This window comes from Anastrepha obliqua, chromosome 2 (assembly GCF_027943255.1).
Source record: "Anastrepha obliqua isolate idAnaObli1 chromosome 2, idAnaObli1_1.0, whole genome shotgun sequence".
Classification (NCBI taxonomy): Eukaryota; Metazoa; Arthropoda; class Insecta; order Diptera; family Tephritidae; genus Anastrepha; species Anastrepha obliqua.
Window position 1 is genome coordinate 41,815,408 of NC_072893.1, and position 23,518 is coordinate 41,838,925.

Below are 23,518 nucleotides of genomic sequence, written 5' to 3' on the forward strand. Positions count from 1 at the left end.
CACGTTAGTAACTCACCAGCTAGTCTGAGTTTTAACTGTGCGTTTACTTTTGTAACACATAACGACAAGGAGGTAATCAATCTCCTATTGATAGCACACAACTTCTTAGAAGACACCATGGCGTTTCTTACGTAATCATTCCTTTTCTAAAGGTAGAAACATTTTAAATTATATAGGCCCTTTTCAAAACCCCTAATTTTTGTTAACTAAAAGACTATCAAATGGCAACCATTTGAACAAACAGAGTCACCTATAACCGGTACATATTTAGTCCACATAGATTGAGCATATAGAAGCTCATCTCACAATAGCATTGGTAGGTAGGTAGGTAGTTGAAATGGTTGCGAGTCTGCCACTCCCCAAGTAGCACTGAAGCGCCATTTAGATACCATTATCAGACCTCCAACAGGCAGATATCTAAACCCAGCCAGAGCTGTTGATATAATGGAGAAGATTGATGGTATTTAGGTTGGCGCACTGCCCCAGGCTGTGGAAGAAAGGAGCACCCAGTGACCTTAGAAAGTACTGAACAGTCTCCTTCTCTGAAAGGTCCCCCAGCTTCTGCAATGGTGTTTAAATGATAACCCTAGCTTTTTCGCGTGTGTGCTGATCGTCCAGTAATCGGTAAACATAGCTTCGAGTTTGAAAATTGAATGGCGAGGAGTCCATAGGACTTTCTTAGTACTTCGCATATCGTATTAAGGTTAAAGGGTTTTCGAAATAGCACATGAAGAAATGGAGCTCCATCTTTTCTGCACTTTGCTAAAAAATAATTTGTACAGTTCCCCTTTAACAACTGTCAAGTGGGAGCCGATGACCGGGTAGGAGGTCTCTGAGGCCAATTTAGTCCACTTCCTGGCAAGCCCTCATTTCACTCTATGTTCCTTTGTACTGGAACCCAGATCAGAGAAATGTTGCACAGCCAAGAGATTTGATCTCCTCTTTACAGGAGCTTACTACAGGAGCAGATTTTCCCCTCGATCCAATCCTACCATTGGAACTCCAATGTAAATACTATTAAACTTTGTATTCAACTTTGGGAGATGTGGTGCCGGTTGCTGTTCATGAGTGCGGGTAGTTAGTGTGAACTTCAGAGTGAGCTCCTTTACTGTTTTATTTATTGCTCTTTCGTGAGGCGGATGGTTGAAAAGGCCGTGCGAAGTCAGAGAGATGTCACTACTAGCGGATATCGAGGTTATGTTTAATTAGTAGCATTTATTGCAACAACACACACCAAGTTTCAGACAAATTAGTCCATTTCTTTGTGTTTGCCATTCGTTTGAATCGAGGAAGTCGAATGATTACTTTTCCATCACCACAATGCACCAGCTCACGGCGCAGCAGCTGCGGTCGCAGAATTAGTGATAATATGGCTCCAACTCCCGACTCCAAACGCGTTTCACATCCCGCTATTAGCAAGACTCGGCTCCTTGTGCTCCTTCGGGAGTCTCCTATTTGTTCCGCAATTTGAAGGAATGGTTGATGGGAAAAAAGAATTTATTCAGACGAGGAGGGTTGCAGAAACGACTGGCTATTTTTCATACTTCGTCAAATCCTATTATTGGGTAGGGATCAACAAACTAGAGCAGCGTTAGACGAAGTGTATACGCATAAAAGAAGCCTCAAGCAATTAAATGGTTTTTAGTTTTACACGGACTTTTCAAACAACCCTCGTATTTCATAGGTCTATTGAGAATTGGAGAGCCTGAGTTAGGCGTATGAAATAATAGAACAAATAATACAGCTGCCTGAAACGCTTTACAGTCAAATGTCTTCGAAGTGATTTTGAGAAAATACGAAGAAACTGCGCAACCTCTCAAAATACTGGAAAGTCTGCAAAATTAAACTTAGATTTTTTGTACAAAATTAAATTAGTATTTTCGTAAAAATCTCCTACGTTTGGGAAAATATCACAGAAATAACAAAGGCTTGAAATTCAAGAATTATGTAAGTATACTAAGCAGCAAATTGACTAGAAATGTCACACAGCGCATGTTGTGAGTGTAGTCGGGGTATAAAAAATGTATCCATGAAATCATAGATATGCCCTCAAAATCTGGACTTAAGGTCAAAAATCATTTTTTGAGGGTGTCATATACATTACACAGAGGTATACGTTTTGCTGGATAGATGGTACAACTGTCCTCTATAGTGTCGCAGAGTTTGAGAGTGAGCTGTCAATAAGCTGATTTTTGGCATTTAATTATTTAATCAGTCAACCGTAGGTGTACTCTGCGCTTTTCACTATGGATAAAACTATCGAACAACGATTTTGTCTTAAATTTTGTATTTTGAACGGGATTTGTGTGCCGAATCGTTGAAAATGTTGCAAAAAGATTATGGCGGGTGTGCTTTATCAAAATCACGGGTCTACAAGTGGTATAGGGCTTTTGCAGAGGGCCGAGAAGTCGTGGAAAATTTGTCCCGATCTGGTCGCCCATCAACGTCTTCAACGGATGAAAACGTCGACAAACTCAAGAAAATGATGCTGGAAAACTATCCTTTAAGTTTGAGTGAGGTAGCTCGTGACTGTAGTGTGTCTCACGTATCTATTCGCAACATTTTACACCATCGATTGGGCATGAGACGCGTGGCTGCTCGACTTGTTCCAAGAGAGTTGAATTTCTTTCACAAAATTCATCGGAAGACGGTGGCGGACCCAACGTTTAACCAGCGCATCATAACAGGTGATAAGACATGGGTGTATGAGTTTGACATATAAACCAGTCAACTTGCAACCAGATGGCTGAATGGCGCTATCCACATGTGCCGAAAACCAAAAAACCACGACAAAGTTGATCAAAAGTGAAAGTTATACTACTCGTTTTCTTTGATTATCCTGGTGTTGTACACTCGGAATCAAACTCGTTCACTCGTTCCGAACAGTTCTACGGTAAATAAAGAATATTATTTGGAAGTTATGCAATGTTTGAGAGAGAATTTGCGTATGATAACGCGCCGTCTCACAAGGCTTATACTGTGAACACTCTTTTGACTAAAAACTCGACAAATATCATCGAACAACCACCGGATTCACCGGGTTTTGCCCCTAATGACTTTTTCGCTTTCAGTCGATAGAGGTCATTCAGGAGAATTCGCTGAAGGAGCTGAAGAAGATCTCTTCAAACGTATATAAAAGGGGCTTTAATGACTGGACTAATCGTTGGCATTTATGTATTGCTTAGAATGGAGCCTATTTCGAACAATTATTTTACATTTTATTGAACAATTTACGGTACTTTTTTGACAGAAAATATATATAGACATATTCATATATTCCTTTGCACGATCGTTTAAGTTCAAAAATAAATATGGAAATAAAAAAGAAAAAGAGGGTCTTAATGGTTATAAAAATAAAATGACACCAAACACGAATTGCTCGGCGCTTCTGCCACCGTCGCGTTGAAGGCGGAGATGCAATAATGGCGGGTGTTACTTTTTGTTATGAAGGAAAAACTTCCATTTGCTTCATATCGACTGAAATGAATATATCGGTGCATTTGAATTAGCTTGATGAAGAGCTTATAGAACGTAGTAGATAAACTTTATACAACTAAATTAAAATAGGCGTCATCGAATTGACGAAGATGGGCTTTAGCGAACCAAAAATAAAAAAAATACCAGTCTAACGGTAAGACGCGATAGAAGTGAAACCTTCCGTAAAACAAACTGAGAGAGAATGAGACGAAAGCAGCATTAGGAGCGGGATAATTATAGGTTCATTATAATATTGCTATAAAGTTCATACTTTATTTTCTTCATTTTATTATTATTCATCCTCAATGTTTTCAATCTCAACAAATGATACGAGTGGCTTATGATAGCTAAAATATGATACAAATGCTTTGGTTTCGATGTTGTCAACATATCTTTGAAATACCGCGTCAATTGTTGTTCTTGATCGTGTTGTCGATTCAGTTCGATTGTTACACATTTTTAAATTGTATGTTGTATTGAGAAAATCAATTAAAGGAACCGCTGTGCACAATGCAAAATTTACGTTAAAATCGCCACTTAAAATCATTGGAACTTTATCGTAATCTTTTCTAAGTATCCGCGATACTTCTGGTGTATACTTTATTAAATTTTCGTGAATGAATTCCGTGATGCTAATATATTTATTGATTTTTTTTTCTGTCGATATTCACGACACTTTTCTGCATTATTTTTCGGCATAATTGCGGTAAATATTTAAAAATGAAAATATTTACGAATATAAAAATACACACGCGGTTGCTATTATGAGCGTCCCCAGCAAAACCTGCGTGACCGAAACTCTAACACAATTACATTTTTTTGAATGTTACAAACACATATGCACGCAGGTTTTGCTGGGGCGTGACCGAAACTCTAACACAATTACACATATGCACTCGTATTTGAAAATCGACTTTTGTTTTTGGTTCTCCGTCACCTTTGGAAAATGTGTAAACAGTAAGCAAACTTTATTCAATTTATTTAAACAAACGCCGTAGCCGAAAGGGTTGGTGCGTGACTACTATTCAGAATTCACAGAGAGAACGTCAGTTCGAATCTCGGTGAAAACACCAAAATTAAGGAAAACTATTTTTCTTATAGCGCTCACCCCTCAGCAGGCAATGGCAAAACACCGAGTATATTTCTGCCATGAAAAAAAAGCTCCTCATAAACATATCACAAAATAAAATAAAATAACTGTATAAAAAAAAATTTTTTCTTGTGATTCGAACCAAGGATTTTGGATCGGAAGCTCACATTGCTAGCCGCTCGGCTATCGCGCCATGCTGTCGGCGCTGGCCTAAAAGTTATTTAGTTCGTCGCTACGTTTATATCAACATATAATATAACGCTTCGTAGCCAAGAGTGTCGCTTTTTTCGTTTCACTTTTTCTCAAATCACGCCCAACGATTCTAAAGAAGTTTTCACTTCAAAAGTGCCGTCTAAGGTTAGTAATAATGAATAATAATTTAGTGTCTGTCGTGTACCCAATGGCCGACACTTCGATCTAAAAGATCTTGTGTGTCTTACTACATTTTTTTGAAGTAGTTAATACTATTCCTATTGACTGACATGACTGCCATGAAATGTACAACATCAGGTCCTATTTAACATAGAGGTTCCCTGCTTCAGGTTGCCAAATTCTATCAGTCAAATTTGCGCCTTGCAGAAAAATTTAAAAATATCTGGAATAGGAGACTAGACTCTGTCTGATTGCCAATGTGAATTTTTGAGAGTTGGTAATTTAAGTAATAGTGACCTATCAGAAAACTTACTATTTTCCTTTTATGTTTATTTTACGCAATTTATGCAATTCTCTATTGCCTTTAAACATGAAGGAGTTCTTGTGTACCACCTAGGGTTAAAAGTATTGTTTAGCTGAGGGAGAGCAGCAGACCAGGTTTAGAGTAAGAATCGTGTTAAAGGAGGTTGTGACTGCTTTTGCTTAGAAGTGGTTATCGAGCTCAAAGAAATTGTGAAGAAAATCATGTGAAAAATGTGGGCCTCTTATTTATTAGGCGTGAGCCTGTATACGTAAGCTTCAGTACATATCTTTAAGCTCTTACGTAGCTTAAGTTAAGGCGGGAGCCTGGTTTATGAGGTCTAAAAATTGCATCTCTTTGCGATCTTTTTTTTTGTTTTTAAGAAAAAAATTAATTTAACACTGCAAAGTTTTTTCTATCTTTAAATGAACATTTAAAAAGTATAAAAAAATTTTGTACTGGTTAAAATAAATTGAAAAAAATGTTTAACATAGAAATTAGTAGAGCTCTGCAACGCTGGAGTTTCCAACTGGCGTACAAGGTACAGCTCGTAATTATTATCTGAAGCAAAAAATTCAAATGGATTTCTAATTATCATGATTTTTTATTCTAGATGAGAGAGAGAGAGAAATTCCAAAATTTCAACTTTTTGGAGGTTTTAAAGAAAAAAATGCCTTTCTATAAAAAAAATCACTTCAACTTGGTATAAAAATCTTGAAAATTTTTTTATCTGTTTTGTTAGTTCAAATAGAAGAGAATGTAATACTGAAGGGAACAAGCTATAATTCATGTACGCCAATTCAAAGAAATCATAAAAATGAAAAGTCGAGAAAAGAAGATAAAGTTTTTACTATAGCTGTCCGGTCACAGCGTAACTACCTAACGCTCGCCTACCTTTGGCTTTGTATCTACGGAAATATTGAGAATTAGGCTCTGTAACTTTGTGTGAATATTCTGAAATATATTAGGAATCGCTTAAAACGAAAAAAAAAATGATTTTTTTTACCTTATAAACTAGGGTATTTACTAAGAGTCCTCGCAATTGACTCAAAAGTTTTATTATTTGAAAATAATAAAAATGTATCATTTTTTAGATTAAATTTTCTACGTTTTTGGAAAAAATGTTTTTCTTTATAGGATTGCGAGTAGGGTGACCCGGCGTGCTTCACTCGCCAAAGACGAAAGTTGCGCTCCATCACATCACTTAGTGGTGCCCCTCCCCCTTCACACCCGACCTTCCAAGTGAGTTCCCTTTGTGCAAAAATGTTTCTTCGTGGTAGACGGAAATCACTATTTTGTAATATAGTGGCGTATTTGTGCATATGTAAATATGTATATATTTTAAAAATGCCCTTTAATTAAAAATATTTTGCAGCAAACAAACTCCCAGAACTTAACACCTTCATATCACTTTCAACCCCCGATTTGTGGGCAAATCGATTGACTGCAAATTCTTATTTACAAAGGAAAGACAAACGCACAAACGCACAAAAACACGCCAACAGTAAATGGCGGTAAGCGAAATTGCGTAGATTAAGTGAGAAGAGGAAGGATGTTGATGATGATGCTCAGCGGACGAGATAAACCTGAAAGCCCACCGCCAGGCGCCGGTCGATTGCAGCAACAGCAATAAATGTTGACAACGAAACCCTCAATGAATGTAAATTGGGGGTAAGCAGCGGAAGAGCGATGTAATAAAGACAACAACAACAACTGATACAAGAAGTGAAAGGAGCAAAAGCAACAATAACTACAATACAACACCACTAAAAGCCCATGTATGCAAAAGTCGTCTGTATGTATGTATCATATTTATATGTGTACGATTATGGAAATCCGAAGAGAAACTCAAATTAGTAGACAAAAATCGCCCACTAACATTTATTTGTTCTGCTGTGCCTCGTAAACTGGCAGAACTAACAATAACAGCAAAATATTTCACAAGGATTATGTGGCAGCTAGGATAACTGATGGGTTTTAGTGAGCAAATGAAGGCCAGCTATGCGCCTGGTTGGCAGTAAATCTTTGCCCAATGCAGCCGCCATCCCTTAGGGCACCGCTGTAGTTGCGGCTGCTGCTGCCATATGTACATACGTATCTTCTTTGGCTGCTGTCAGCACTGCGGCTGTTGCTGTATTTTTTGCCACCACGTCACTACGCTGCGTCCTTCCTTCCTTCCTTTCTTCCTTCCAGCGAGGCATGCTACATGTCATTCACCCCTCATGCAAGCACATAAATATTTTTACCACTTTTTCCATTCTATTCTGCAGCGCAAACACACACGCACACCCTTACTTGCGAAATTACATACTGAATTACATTTGAACGCGTCGTCAGTGAAAACTGAGAACTGCAAAAATGCGACGAATTTCCCAATAGACTCTTCGCCACACACATCCGACTATGTCCACTCTGTTGGTCGGTCAGCTGCTTCAGGAGCAGGCCATAAAACAGGCAATCTCTACCTTTGCTAGCGCATACAAACATACGCACTCGTAGTCGCAGCGGCTGACTGGACCTGGGCCAGCAGCTGACTGTCATGCGGTATGCCTAGTTTGTTTGTTTTATTACAAATCGTGAGCAGGCTTTAAAAAAAAGAAATGTTCATTAAAAAAATGTGTAAAAAAATAAGGCGGCAATAGCATAAAAACAGATGTGCAGGACATTATTATCTTTCGACGCCTGGACAACTGGAATTCGCGGCACTTTATTGTGTTTTCAACTCGTAAGGACGAGTTAATTTTTTGTTGTTGTTTTGTGTTTTTTTTTTCTTGACTCAGAATGACAATACGAGGTATTGTGACAGGCTCACTTCGTTAGCACAGCGTCAGGCGCGTGCTTTTGTGTTTTTTCTTTTTAAATTTTCATTTTGCTTGTAGCAACAACACAATCGTAAACTTTTTGAACTTGTACAATAGTTTTTTTTTTGTTGTTGTTAATATATTTCTTCCTTTTTATAAATTGCGGTTGCTGTTCTTCGCTCAGTCAACACTTTGTCTTTCGGAAACATAGCAATAGCGCCAAAACAAGTGCTTGAGTAACGGTAAAGTGCATAAAAAGTTTATTTATTTAAGGGCAGGGACAGACGGACATTGCAAGGCAAGTGCTTTCTCAACACAATTTTGTGTGCCGAAATATTTCACTCTACTGTACGAACATGCAAAAGGTAATTTGTGAAAGTTCTTTTCAAACTTTCGGCAATTAATTTCGAAATAAAAATTGCGTAGTCCGACTGCCAGAAAGCGAAATAATTTGGAAAAGACTTGCAAGTTTTATTTCTTCTGGAAAGTGCAGTCATTGCTTTGCGATGTGGAATATCAAGAAAATAACTGAAGTATACAAGGTGGCGCACAATTAATCACCCTATCGGAAAATTTATAATTTTGTACATCACTAATATTTTACAGAATACTAGGTTTTTCAATCAGCTTTGCGGTTCGCTAAGAGAGGGCGTTGTTCCTAGCCATATATATATTTTTTTTTTGTATGTGAAGTTTCGTTTTTATCCATCAAGTCAATTAATTAGTTGTTTACAAGCCATTTAGTATCGGCGTTTCACAGTATTTTCTACAATGGAAAAAATCAAGCATCGAGCAGTGATAGAATTTTTATTATTGGAGGGTTTAAAAGCAAAGGGATTTTATGAGCGAATGTTAAAAGTATATAAGGACTTTTCACCATCAATTAGTGTGACAGAAAGATGAGTTGCTGGATGTACAAGCCTTGAAGACGATCTATGACAAGGACGTAAAAAAACGGCAACAAAGCAACAGTACCAGAAATCGTTGAAATAGGAAAATCATCGAGGGACTGAAAGAGATTTAGTAGAAGCCCTAGGCATCTCATTGGGCAGTGTAAGCAGTATATTAACTCAAGTTTTGGCTGTTCGCAATGGGTGCCGCATTCCGCATCCGCTAACAACGGAGCAAAAACTCATTGAAATGCCACTTTCTCAGCAACATTTAGAGCATTTTGGAAAGGATAAAGTAGATTTGGTGCATCGATTCATCACTATGAGATGAGACTTCGGTCTATCACAATGATCCTAAATCAAAACTAAGGGCGAAAGAGTTAAATGAATCAGGAATTATAGGAAAATTTGACATTTCTTTGTTTGCCTTAAGGGGGGAAGCTGGTCTAGAGCGGAAAAAATGGGCATATTTTATGAATTTATTTTGACTCAACAAAGGAATCAATCGAAAATCTGTGAAATAGGTTTAATAATATAGCTTTCATGGTACAAATACAAAATTTTTCGTCTGAATTAATTTCAAAATGGCCGCTGTCCAGCAGTTCTCCTAAGGCGCTTTTTTTTCTAGTGGGTCCATTGCCGAAGACGTAAACTCCTTAATTTTTGTCCTGAATCAAAAAATAAAATTTTTTTAGTTTCTATATAACAACAGAAAGAGACGTACGTAGGATTTTTTCGATATTTTGTTTTTTCGCGAAATGGTGCACGTTTGAACAAAAAGTTACAATTTTCACTATAAAGAACGACATAAAATTGTTGATTAAAAAAAAAACTATGTAATATAAATAAAAAATCCTACGTACGTCTCCGAAGAAAGGTATTTCGAATGTATTGTCAAAATTTCGTAAGAATCGGTAAAGATTTGTTCGAGTTATGTCTTCGGCCAGTTTAAAAAAAGTGATTTCGAGAAAAACGCGTTTAAAGTTGTAAATAGCGTTCGGGGCATACCTGCGAGGCACTGCCGTCGAATGAAAAATTTGGGCATTTAGACATTTTTGCTGGCATCCCTCATTTGGTATATTATTTCTAAGACCCTAAAGCATCTTTTAAGACAAAAAAAAATTTTCGATTTTTTCAAAATTCTAGACCAGCTTCCCCCCTTAAGAAAACTTTGTTACTAAAAAGCTAAACTGAGTAAAAAAAAAAATGTTTTTAAATTAAATTCCTTACTTGTATATCTGAAGGCAGAAATTAAACAAATGAAGAATTTGTAACATTTTTTTAGTAAAGTTTTGTTTAGAAAATTTTTTCAATTATTCCCAAAAATTTTTATTTATACTAGAAGATTATTTCAGTACATAAGAAAACTAAACTAAAATATTTTTTCAAAGAAATTTGGGCAGCATTTCATTCGATTGAAGTTTAACAACTCAGATGAATGGATATTTTTCTAAAAAAAATGTGGGCATGCAGGCTTAATTTTTTGTTGCTTTAGAACCACTTCGGATCAATAAATAATTATTTTAAAATCTGTGGGTAACAGTGAAATTACTGAGGAGCTAAAAGTCGCGTTATTGGGCTTGGCAGGAGAGTAGGTTCACGTAGGCTGGTGCACAACAGGTTGTGGTATTGAAAAATAAGGATTGAATTAATGTTAAAGAAAATATTTGTTTCGGAAGTGAAGAAAAATCTTCGTTAGGCGCAAAAATTGTTTTCTTTTTTTAATGCCTAAAAAAAAACAAAAACTATTTGGCGCGTACACTTCTGTTAGGTGCTTGGCCGAGCTCCTCCTCCTATTCGTGTTGTGCGTCTTGATGTTGTTCCACAAATGGAGGGACCTACAGTTTCAAGCCGACTCCGAACGGCAGATTTTTTTTATGAGGAGCTTTTTCATGGCAGAAATACACTCGGAGGTTTGCCATGCATGGGCATGCGGAGGGGCGACCGCTATTAGAAAAATGTTTTTATTAATTTTGCTTTCACCGAGATTTGAACCAACGATCTCTCTGTGAATTTCGAATGGTAACCACGCACCAACCCATTCGGCTACGGCGGCCGCCTACTGCTTACTAACTTTAAAATTTGTTTACTTAGCCTGTAAGAATCTATTAATAAAGTAGGTAGTAAATAAATTAGGTAGAGAAAGCCACGGCTAACAGCTAACACAATATATTATTAATAGTTCTTTTACCACTAAATTCTCCATTAGCTTGAGTTTTGTCTGAAAGCAATCACTTTAAATTATAAGATATCTCGTTTCAATTGGCTACCCAATTATAGTGGCCACCCAGCTCAATAACGCATCATTTCAGCTGCAAACATTTAATAATGCAAACTCTTTGCAAATATTTCAGCAAATTTATTTAAAAATTAGACTACATTCCTCGCCTCCGTCCCATATTACAACATCTTTGAAAACAAAAGCTCGCATGCCTCTGCCTCTACGCCATTCCACAAAATTATTATGTAGCCATAAATATTTGCTAACTAACCAAAATCAACATTTAATCTCTCGAAATTCACTCTAATCTCCTGAGTCAACAAGTTGGTTTACATTTCCAATGTTAATCCCAACATAAGCGCATAAAAGTGCTTTTAAAATTTCACTCGTACAAGTGTACGTAAACTGATAACGCAAGCTGACCTGCCAATGTCCCAGTTGGCAATGGCCAGTACAAGCGCATCGACATTGGGCAGCAGGAGCAAGCAACAAGGCTAAAGGCATAAAATACTAAATGCATTTTGCATATTTTCACATGATCTCCGCACAGTTGTAAACAGAGAATGCACACGAGCAACAAGCAGTCAGTGGTGGCACATAGTTGTTGCATGTATGGCCAGTGTCATCGACATGTCGCCCACTGCTTTTCGTGTGACAGGTCCCAAGCAATGAACTACTGCTACCTACACACCCATAATAATTTGCTTATAAGCGAATTCTTCTCAGCCTGTGTAGCTTTGGTCACTCATGCGTATGTGTGTGTGTGTGTGTGTGGATTTTTGAAGTCTGCTAATCACTTTTTCGTCCATCGGCAGGCCATTAACGGAGACCCACAAAACTAACTAAAGCTCCATCAGCGTCAAACGACCCTATGAGGGGCAGCGCCAATGCTGCGCCACACATTTGCACATCATAAATATTCGAAAATTCACATTTTCCTTTTGCCCAAACATTGGCTGGTATCTGCCGCCTCATCCTTAGTACAAGTAAACGTACGTATACCAACTTAAAGCAACCATTCTATAGCGAATCCATATTTTTGCTCAGTCATTTTGCCTCTTGTCAACCTTGCTATTCGGCGATTTGCCCACTTGCCTCTCTAACAATTCATAGCCAATCTGCCGCCGCAGTTAGCAATCTGGCGAGACCAAACCAAACCGTTTTTGCCTATCATGACTAGCAGACACCCTAATTCAACTACAACTACAAACTCCAGCGAGCACTTGAACCGCACTAAACTCTATTATGTTCACACACACACACACATACACCCGTATATAAAACAAAAACTCTTCGCAAACTCAAATCCTGGCACACTTGCGAGGCCATTCATCTAACTATCGGCATCCATTGGCCGTGCCATCGAAGAATGTATTCATGGGCATGCATGTGCAAAGAGAGATTCCACTTACTTTTGCATTCATTGGCGTCGGTGTCCGTTGCACGTCCCCATGGACGATCGAAGTAGAACGGCTTACAACGTTCACATTCCGGTCCGGCTGTGTTGTGCTTGCAGGCGCACGTCATTGTCAACTTGACATTCACATTGCCATTGTTTTTGTTGTTGTTATTATTATGATTGTTGTTGTTGTTATTGTGTACGAGCACTGCAGAACCAGCGCCATCGAAGTCATCTACTGCATTGTAGATATGTGGAAGGGCATCATTGGGTCCCACTGTTGCCACACATTCCGAGGCATGTCCATTGCACTTGCAGCGTCCACCGACCGCAAAATCGGAGACAGCATAATGTTGCGATACGGCCAATAGCTCCTTAGCACTGGGTTTGGGCGTTGCTTTGCCATCATTGCCAACCGCATGTTTGTCCGCTGTTGTGGTGGCTGCTTTTGTGGTGCTCGCGACCGCAGCTGCTGCGGCCGCAGCCAGCACAGATTTAGCTTGGTAATGCTTCTCGTATGCGGATAATTTGGTTTTGCTATTGTAGCGTTTGACCTCTGGCACGATACTGATGCCGCTGTTGCCATCGTTGGGATAGTCGAGATCTAAATCATCGTCATCCAACTCCAAATGTTTCTTGGGCTCAGCCGCATATTCTTCATCTTCGTAAGTACTATCGTTGCCTTGTAGATTGTAGTCATACTCGCCGTCTTCCTCCTCCTCCTCCTCGTCCTCTTCGTCTTCCTGACTGCTGCCCATCTCATCGCTAAAACTATTCGCATCTGGTTTAGCGGCATCCTTTGCTTGTGCCACAACCAACTCACGTGGCAGTTCGAGCCGGTGGAAGACAACACGTATATCTGTGGCGGTAACCCAATCCTGCAACACAAGCGATGCGTCTAAGTCATTGGCTGAGGGACGGCCTTCAAGTGTGTTGAAAGCAAACCGGTTAGTGGTGCCGTCGCGATGCGAATCTATGCAACGCGCTTCCTGCTCATTGAACTTGCTGATTTTAGCGCGATCCGGTCGCCCATAGAACTTCATACATTGCGAGCTATAAAATTGAAAGGGCTGCCAAGTCTGACCAAAATCGGAGCTCTTGTAAATAGCCAATGAGTCCGGACGTGGCGACTTTGGACAGAACGACAAACTAACATAGGTCAATTCATACTTCTTGCCCAGCGATAGTGTAAGCGTAACATTGTCTGGTGGCGCAGTATCTAAGTCAGTCGGCACTGGCACGCTCGCCGAACGCCAACACGTAACATTGTTCGGATTATTCAAATCAGTTAGCGCGCTAGCAGGAAAACGCGTTTCGGACTTACTATTGTCACACATGCCACACTCCCTAAGCGAACCGTCGCGATTGATTTCGCAGAAACGCTCGGGCTTGGTCGCGCCACAAATGCTGGATGCCTGCACGGGATTACCATAGGCCGCATTCACAAAGCTGGGCAGACACTTGCGTGGTTTTCCCTCGAAGTAGCAGGGATCGCTGTTGGAATGCGCAGAGCTGGAGGAGGAAGCGGCCGCAGCTGGGTGTAACGCATAGCTAAGCATACAAATGCAGATGCAGACAATGGTGGACAGCGCGCTGAGTGCGCTGAGGCATCTGTAGGGAACTTTGTTGGTGGTGCGCGGTACTCTTGTCGTCAACATGTTTACACTGGAACGCATTACGCAATGTTCACTGAATATTTTTCACCGACTTCTGTTTAGGTGCGTTGCATGCAACTCAACGAGACGAATTTTCACGTATTCAAGTCACACGCGCCCGATTAACACTTGCAACACTTCCTATTAGCAATATATATATTTGTTGTTGTTCTTTATAGTTAGCAGCCTATGGCCAACACGCAACACTTTTCTCTAGACAGGTAGCCAAGCGAAGTAAGCACTTTGCAGCTGTGACAACGACAACGACAACGGCCGCAGCACGTGCTGTATGCAACCACGGCCTCGTACGAGCGGCCCTCCGGCTAATTTGTATTCCACTGGAATTTTTAATTTTAATTAAACGACAACACGAATGCACGCTAATTGCCCAATGGGGTATAGAACGCGCAGCCTGCCACTACCAGACCAAAGGAAACAAATCCCAGTTAGACAACAACACAAGCAACGTTGGCATGTGCAACGTCCGAATCGTTGGACTGAGCGGACGCGGAGATGCACCTTACGCGCGCGCGGTACAATAGAAAAATATGCTCTGTCTGCTTACGAGGCCGGATTTTCATTCACACCTCCGCACTTACAGCGAGCCAATTTTCAGCATAAATTAGCGCGCTCTACGCGTGCACACACGTTGCACTATCGGCACAGACGCGTCTACACGAACAAACATAAACGCTGGCCGCCGGTTTTCGAGTAGAGAACGCGACACTTTTCTGCACTGTCCGCTATTTGAGTTTATTTTTGCAATGAAATATCAAATTTGTGATTGACTTGACACTTGTTTCTTATCGGATACGACCTACACGCGTTGCAGGCATTAAATTTTCATTGCACACAATCGCACGCTTCCTTTGCGCACTTAATGCGTTTATGCAAATTGTCCCTTACTGACACTCACTCAACGCGCAACCACTTCATTCAAAACAACGCGGCCACATACTCCGCCTGGTTCTGACAGTGGCGTCACACTGTCTAGCGCTTCTAGGCTGGTCACACGACCAGACGGCAAACAGACGTTGATGACTCTGAATACCAAATAAGCAACACGAGCGCGCAACAGCTGTCCGTAAAATGTATATACGCGCGAGTTGTGTGTTTTTTGTGTATAGACAGTATCTAAAAAAAAAAACTGGCAAGTCAGTCAGCCTACGTATAAGCACACATACGTGTGTATGTATGTACTTAGCAGCCACGCTACAAAACACTCATTTGCCAATAATTTTCACACTGCACCCTACTGGCTTCGACTTGATTAATACCCACACTCTGGGGTCGGAGGAACTGCCGTGCTAGTGGTCCAACACGGTCAGCCGCTGACGTTCTTCTGACAACATGAGCGTGCAAACGTTTGCTAATTATGTGCACGCATGGACCAGTTTGCTTGCAGCAGCTAGGCAAACCAACTATTTCTCGGTATACTGGCAATCGGCACCCGACACTATGAAACTATCACGCGAAGTTGTTGTAGTTGCCTTTATTGTGTTTTCAATATAATTTCAGAATTCACCACACTTCCTTGTGCATAAGAAAAAAAGCATTCGCCATACATTTACACCGCACGCCCATTTACACAGCGGTGGGTGGCTATTGCTCTGGTTATTCTGTATCCTCTTCAATTCACTTTATTCACTACACTTCACTTCCGATTCCGGTATTCGCTTCAACGCGTCGTTATACTATTCGCGTCAAGCGTTCGCCTCGCTTCGTATTTGCTTCCCAACTTACAGCACTTCGTTTTACCGGCAACGTAAAATCACATTCGCAATTCACACTCTCAAACGACGGACCGTAAAAACTTCCCTTTAGTTCTGTACGTAACGAGAGCTGATTTTGTACTGAGGCACGCGTCTGTTTTGTTTGCTTTCCAACAGTTTTCGTTATTCGTGCACTTTGCGCTCACACGCTCACCTAAAAAACAAGCCATCAAACAGCGAGCGCATTTACATTGAAGAAGGTAGGAAAATTGTGTTTTGTATTGCTGATTGTGGTGGTTGCTACTCTCAGTTGACTGACTAAATATATAAATTCGGCTAATTTATTTTTGTGTGCCTACTGTTGGCTTAGAGAGTGCTTCTGATGTTGCGGGTCATATGCTCACACTCAGTTGTGGGTTCTCAGCAACATCAGCATCAGCATCGGCAACATCAACCACTCACCAACCGGCTGGTTTTCATTCGTGTGGAACGTTTCTTTCGGTAAACAAGAACAGAGGTAGTCGTCAAAAATTTTCAACAGAGATGGTGCGCAGCATCAGGTGTTATGTATGCAACGAAATGTTTACCAACATTTGGATAGCAACATTTGGGTAACAACATTGTTTTGATTTGTTATATTCAAATTAGATGATACTTGGACACGTGCAGGTATTTTAAATTATTTATTTATTTATTTATATGTAAGAGTAATAGTTATAAATAACCAATACACTAACATTTAACAAGAACTCTGGCTACTAAGGCCTTCGGCTCGAGATTTATACCTATAAGACTATTTTAGATAATTTAGAGATAATTTACATTAAGTATTAAAAAACAAACAAAAACTGTGTGTTATGCCGGATAAAAGTAACAATAATTTTATATATTTAGTTTAGCTAAGATTTGAAATTTAAGGAAAGCGTTAATATTATCTGAGTTTGCTAATTTCAGATGGTCAGAGGGTTTGCTGCTACCAAAAACTGTTGTTCGGATCTGACTTAGGCCAGCGGATTCGTCCAGGAGATGTTGTACTGATAAATCTGGTATATTGCAGTATGAGCATGGCGGCTTAGAAACCACGCAGGTGGAAAAAAGGGAAAAAGGGGCTTGGATTAGGGGATGACAACGAACAGTGGCGATTTACGTTTGTATTAACCGCTTCAAGCTACTGATGAATTTCACCATTTGTGTGATATTGAAATCCGCAATATACGCTGGTGTAGCGAAAAAGTGGGAGCCCAGATGTTTAAACGGGCTAAGGAGAGCTGGGCAGCTGAGAGAAAGGTGCTGAGATGATTCCACCTCGTCCTCCAAACAGCTTCTGCAGAAAGGGCCTAACCCAATAAGGTAGGTAGGTAGGTGAAATGGTTAAAGTGGCAGTTTGGCACTCCTCAAGTAGTACTAGTACTAGTATGTATACTAAATCGCCGTTTTGATACCATTATGAGACCCCCAACAAGCAGACATCTACAGCCAGCCAGAGCTGTTGATATATTGGAGAAGATTTAGGATATTTAGGTTGGTGAACTGCCCAAAGCTGTCGAATAAAGGAGCACCCAGTGACCTTAATTGTCTAGCTGTCAAGCTCGGACATTTTCAGGAAAGTACTCAACAGTCTCTTTCTCTAAAAGGTCCCCACAACTTCTGTAATGGGGGTTAAATGGTAACCCTAGCTTTTCCGCGTGTGTGCCGATCGTCCAGTGAACGGTAAACACAGCTACGAGTTTGGAATTGAATGGCGAGGAGTCCAAAGGATTTTCTGAGTTTTTCGTATATCGTATTGGGTCCAAAGGGTTTTCGAAATAGCACAAGAAGAAATGAAGCTCCATCTTTTCTGCGCTTTCTTGATCAATAATTTATACAGTTCCCCTTTAACAACTCTCAGGGGGATGTTAATGCCCGGGTAGGAGGTCTCTGAGGTCAATTCAGTCCACTTCCTAGCAAGCCCATCAGCAATTTCGTTTCCCTCTATGTTCCCTTGTCCTGGAACACAGATTAAAGAAATGTTACCTGCACCCTCAAGAGATTTAATCTCCTCCTTACGGGAGTTTAATAGTTTCAGTCTGCACGATAGGGTCGTCAGAGCCTTGATCGCGACTTGACTATCGGAGAAAATGTTAATATCTCCCTCGCTTCCGCGCTCCCTCGGTATTTTCCATGCCTGCCGGATCGCAAAGACTTCTGCTTGAAAAACACTAGCAACATTCGGCAGTTTAAAGGAGATAGATAAATTGGCTGATTTAGAGAAAGCCCCTGCTTCGACTCCCGATTCCATCTTGGAACCGTCAGTGAAGGCAGAGGTGCAAGCTTTGGTGCAGATTTTCCCTTCGATCCAAAAAGACTCTATAAGTTAGTCTGAAATCATTTCGGAAAACCATTTCAGGCAATTTGCAATAGGAGAAGCCATTCCGTGTAGTTAAATAATTTGCAGACTCAACTGTTATATTTCGCATGCCTCGAGATCGTGACATAGTAAAAATACCTTTGAAGGTAAAATCTTTGCAGCTGCAGAATAAGAAAAATTCAAATAAAATGACTTGCACAGCCTATTTATCACCTGATAAGCAGATTGATATTCATAAAATTTTCTTTGGAAAAGTAAAATCAGATTCTTTGTAGCCTTAGCACGTCCACAAAAGATGTCGTTTTTGCTCGCCAGCCAAAAACGTTTAATCAAAGCAACATGCCAAAGCTGATGTAGGCGGCATGAAGTAAAGACGTGCTGCAGGCACTCAAAGTACATAAGTATGTATGTATGCGTGTATGTATATATAGGTGAGTTGAAACCCAATCGTTACGCATCAGGAAGCACCAGCAGAGGCGCAGACGAATTTTCCGCTAAAAAATATTTATAACGAGCAACAGAGCCGCCAAGGTACGCAAGCAAGGCAACGCAACGCAAAACAATCAAAGAAAGAAATTATTCAAATTCGTTTTGGGAAGCTAAAAAACGAACAAAAAAAAAACAAACGACTGCTAAAGATGACCTACCTCCTTACACACGCACACATATTAATACAAACATATTTATAAATATCGGTTTTCATTCCTTTATTCCGTTGTATAATTGTCGCTTTTTGTTTTTTTTTTGTTTTTTGTTGAAAATAAAGCGGGCAGTTAATAATTTCACGGCAAGCGGCAGCTCGCGACCCCAACCAACGAACCAAAACCGCGACAAGCATCGGCCGCTAGTGACTGGCGCACCACACCGGCGCAGCTTCACACCTTAGCCAGAGGTTGCGCCGCTTATCTGCAGGGTTATCTCATGACGATACCACCAATGCAAACAAGCAATTGGTCGGACAGTTAGTAATAGCTGTGAAAGTCACCATAAGCTGTCGTATAGAATTTCATTGCTTGACCGCATTTCGTTGCCGGCTTGCGCCACTCCAAGACCGCGCAATTGCCTTTTGATACGCTCACTTTGCTGTGCATACAAACTTACGGTGTGTGTAGGTGGAGGGTAGTCAGCGGTAAAGAATAAATTTTTCTTCGCTTAAATCGAAATATTTCTTTTTGGTGTGGTCGACTTTTCGGGGAAGCTAAGAAAAATTCACCGTTTAATATTTTTTCGTTTAAGGAAATGCCAAGGTTGACTAACGGCCGGCTAAACCGTTGACTTTGAAGCTTATGTCGGTGGAGTGAGTGAGGACCGCAGAGGCAGTGGGCTGTGCTGTTGTAGCACAGCAATTTGTAATGCCTGCTTTAATTCACTCATGCGTAAGTATATACAAATATTTGTTTGCTGTGCGCTGGGAAATATGTATGGAATTATTAGTGAAGCGGAAATGAAAAATCGTATTTTAAGCAATTGGAATATTTTCATTAAACTTTATTCATTTCAAAATAACTCAAGTCAGCCACGAACCGAGGATTTTTTTCACAATGTTCACTAGTATGGTAACTGAAGGTTTCTAGAGTGGAAATGCCATAAGACTTTTCATTGAAAATTTACAGCGTATCTAATTACTGGCCAAGCTTCAACTGGATGTCTAGTTATTTTAAGCTACCAACACAGTTCCTGAGTAATATAATAAGTGTCCTCTTGCAATACGACATCAAGATTTCGTAATGACCGTGATACAAACCAAGGTACGTAACCATTATGAGACTTATCAAAAAAATGTATATTTTATAATTATTTTGCGATTTTAAAATTCCCGATCAACAAAAATAATAAAAATCGGAGTTCCTTTTTTGTACTGGTCTGAAGAAATCGTCGTTTAGCGAGTTATATTTTTTTATTAAAAAAAGAGGTTGTCTGTAAAGTTGGTTTACTGACGATAGTTTAACGTGACAACGTCATAAGAAAATACTGATGGAATGGTTTCATTTTTCTAAAGAAAATTTTAATTTTATTTGTTTGATAGATATTTTGTATGGATATAGAGAAGGAGGTAAATGCAATCGCAATGGAATTGATCAAGTTACATTTACACAAACCTGAAAAATTACGAAGCATTTATCAAATTCATGAAAGATATGTTCAATTTCGATTGTGCATCAGACGTTAATAAGTCAACAACACTAAGAGGCACCATCATCGATTTAACTTTTTCAAGACACATTACACTCGAAACACTCCCTTTCATTTCCTACTTTTCCTGTCATATCATATCGTAGAGAATAGATTCGTACATTTGATATATATATTATTTATTTGTACATAAACATAATAATAACATATATAAAAATCATTATATATAACATAACATAGCATAACATAACATAACATAACATAACATAACATAACATAACATAACATAACATAACATAACATAACATAAAATAACATAACATAACATAACATAACATAACATAACATAACATAACATAAAATAACATAACATAACATAACATAACATAACATAACATAACATAACATAACATAACATAACATAACATAACATAACATAACATAACATAACATAACATAACATAACATAACATAACATAACATAACATAACATAACATAACATAACATAACATAACATAACATAACATAACATAACATAACATAACATAACATAACATAACATAACATAACATAACATAACATAACATAACATAACATAACATAACATAACATAACATAACATAACATAACATAACATAACATAACATAACATAACATAACATAACATAACATAACATAACATAACATAACATAACATAACATAACATAACATAACATAACATAACATAACATAACATAACATAACATAACATAACATAACATAACATAACATAACATAACATAACATAACATAACATAACATAACATAACATAACATAACATAACATAACATAACATAACATACCATAACATAACATAACATAACATAACACAACACAACATAACATAACATAAGATAACATAACATAACATAACATAACATAACATAACATAACATAACAAACATAACATAACATGCAGTTCAAGCAAGGTAACAAGGTAACGCCGCATGAGCAAGATAACGACGCATTTTTTGGTGCGTGTAGCCGGTTACATCGAATTATAAGACGTTATCACGTCAAAAAAACTCAATTTTCTAAATAATTTTGTCGCTCTGAAACTATGACTTCATAGGAATAAAAAATACACTCCAGTTCAAAGGGAGAGGCGAGCAATGTGGGTCTTGCGGTGAATGAGAGCAAAACAAAGTATCTGCTGTCAACGAACAAGGAGTCCTCGCGTCTTGGGCAAAATTTAAACGTTGACAACCAACACTTCGAAATTGTGAAAGAAATTCCGCAAGAATGATAGAGACAAGATTGCGTCCATCAGAGAGTGCGTGACGTCGCATTAGCTGAGTTGTGCAGTTTTGCCAACAATTTGCTCTTCGCAATAAATTTAGTGCTTCAAATGGGATGTGGGCCGCACAAACCGACTGTTGAAACTAAACAGAAAAAAGATGAGAAATCTTATTGGTGTCCTAACAGGGCATTGTCTGATTGGCAAGCATGCCAGTAGACTGGAAGCGCCCTATAACGACTATTGCAGAAGCTGTAACGACATTGAAGAAGAAGAGACTATAGAACACTTTCTATGCGGGTGCATGGCTCTGGACGGAAGAAGGTTCAATATTTTAGGAAAAAGTTCCCTGAATAACTGGGCAGAAGTAGCCAATATAAAGATAACAAAAGTCTTGTTAGATATAAAGGGTGATTTTTTAAGAGCTATAGGAAAATTTTTCAAAAAAACACACGTAAAATTCAGAAAAATGCATGAAATTTTTATTTAAATCGATAGTACAGTCCATATAATTTAATGTTTGAAGATTATTTCATGCAAATGTTGACCGCGACTGCGTTTCAAATGGTCCATTCGCTTAGTCTAATTTTGACATACTATTTCCAATGTTTCGGCCGGTATCTCACATATAAATGCTTTAATGTTGTCTTCCAATGCGTCAGCTTACTTAATTGAAGCAGGCTTGTCTGAATAGACATGAGCTTTAACATAGCCCCACAAAAAATAATCTAAAGGCGTTATATCGCACGATCTGGGTGGCCAATTGACAGGTCCCGAACGTGAAATAAAACAACAACAAGTCCATTCTTACGCGTGCTGTGTGGCATGTGGCACCGTCTTGCTGAAGCCACATGTCATGCAAGTCAAGCTCTTGCATTTTGGGCAAAAAAAGTTGGATATCATTTCACGGTAGCGCTCACCATTGACAGTGGCCCAATTGCTGCGAACGGCGGCGAATCGATAATTGATGGTCATCATTAACACCTGCGATATTTTCTTCAGTTCGCACTCTACGTATGTAAGCGTGTTGGTAGTTTGATGTCCAATAATGTAAATTTGGTTCTAAATTTAGTCACAATAGCTCGAATAGCCGCTTCAGTGGGTCGATTAAACTGACCATAAAATGAAATAAGCGCGCGATTAACTTTCTTAACAGAACACACATTTTTATAATAAAATTGAATGATTTGCAAGCGTTGTTCGTTTGTAAGGCAATTCATGGTTAAATTATAGACCAAACTGAAGATGTTTGACAGTGAAACAAAGCACAAAACGTGCGTCAGCTATTTAATATATACATATATATAACTGGCGCGTACACCCTTTTTGGGTGTTTGGCCGAGCTCCTCCTCCTATTTGTCGTATGCGTCTTGATGTTGTTCCACAAATGGAGGGACCTACAGTTTCAAGCCGACTCCGAACAGCAGATATTTTTATGAGGTGCTTTTTCATGGCAGAAATACACTCGGAGGTTTGCCATTACCTGCCGAGGGGCGACCGCTATTAGAAAAATGTTTTTCTTAATTTTGGTGTTTCACCGAGACTCGCACCGACGTTTCCTCTGTGAATTCAGAATGGTAGTCACGCACCCACCCATTCGGCTACGGCGGCCGCAAAAAAAAAGCGAACCACTAAGTTCAGCACTCAATTTTGACCCAATCATCGCACAAAGCGTTCGCGCACCGAAAACAGTACTAGCATTTTCTCTTTTTTATATACATACATAAATACATTCATACATTCATACATACATACATACATATCCATGTACTTATAGTCGTATGTATTTTCTTGTTTTGCTGGTCGACTGCCTATTCACTCCGCCATAGGCCCACCAGACG

At 39.2% G+C, this 23,518-nt stretch overlaps 1 protein-coding gene across 1 annotated transcript in view; it reads right to left on the reverse strand.

The window, feature by feature from the left end:
- LOC129238101 (netrin-B-like) overlaps positions 1-14,313 on the reverse strand; it is a 66,370-nt gene extending 52,057 nt beyond the window's left edge. The window contains exon 1 of the mRNA XM_054873140.1: positions 12,565-14,313. Coding sequence (XP_054729115.1) covers positions 12,565-14,227 — 1,663 coding nt within the window. The 5' untranslated portion in view covers positions 14,228-14,313. The remainder of the gene's footprint in view (positions 1-12,564) is intronic.
- Between the last annotated feature and the right edge of the window lie 9,205 nt (positions 14,314-23,518).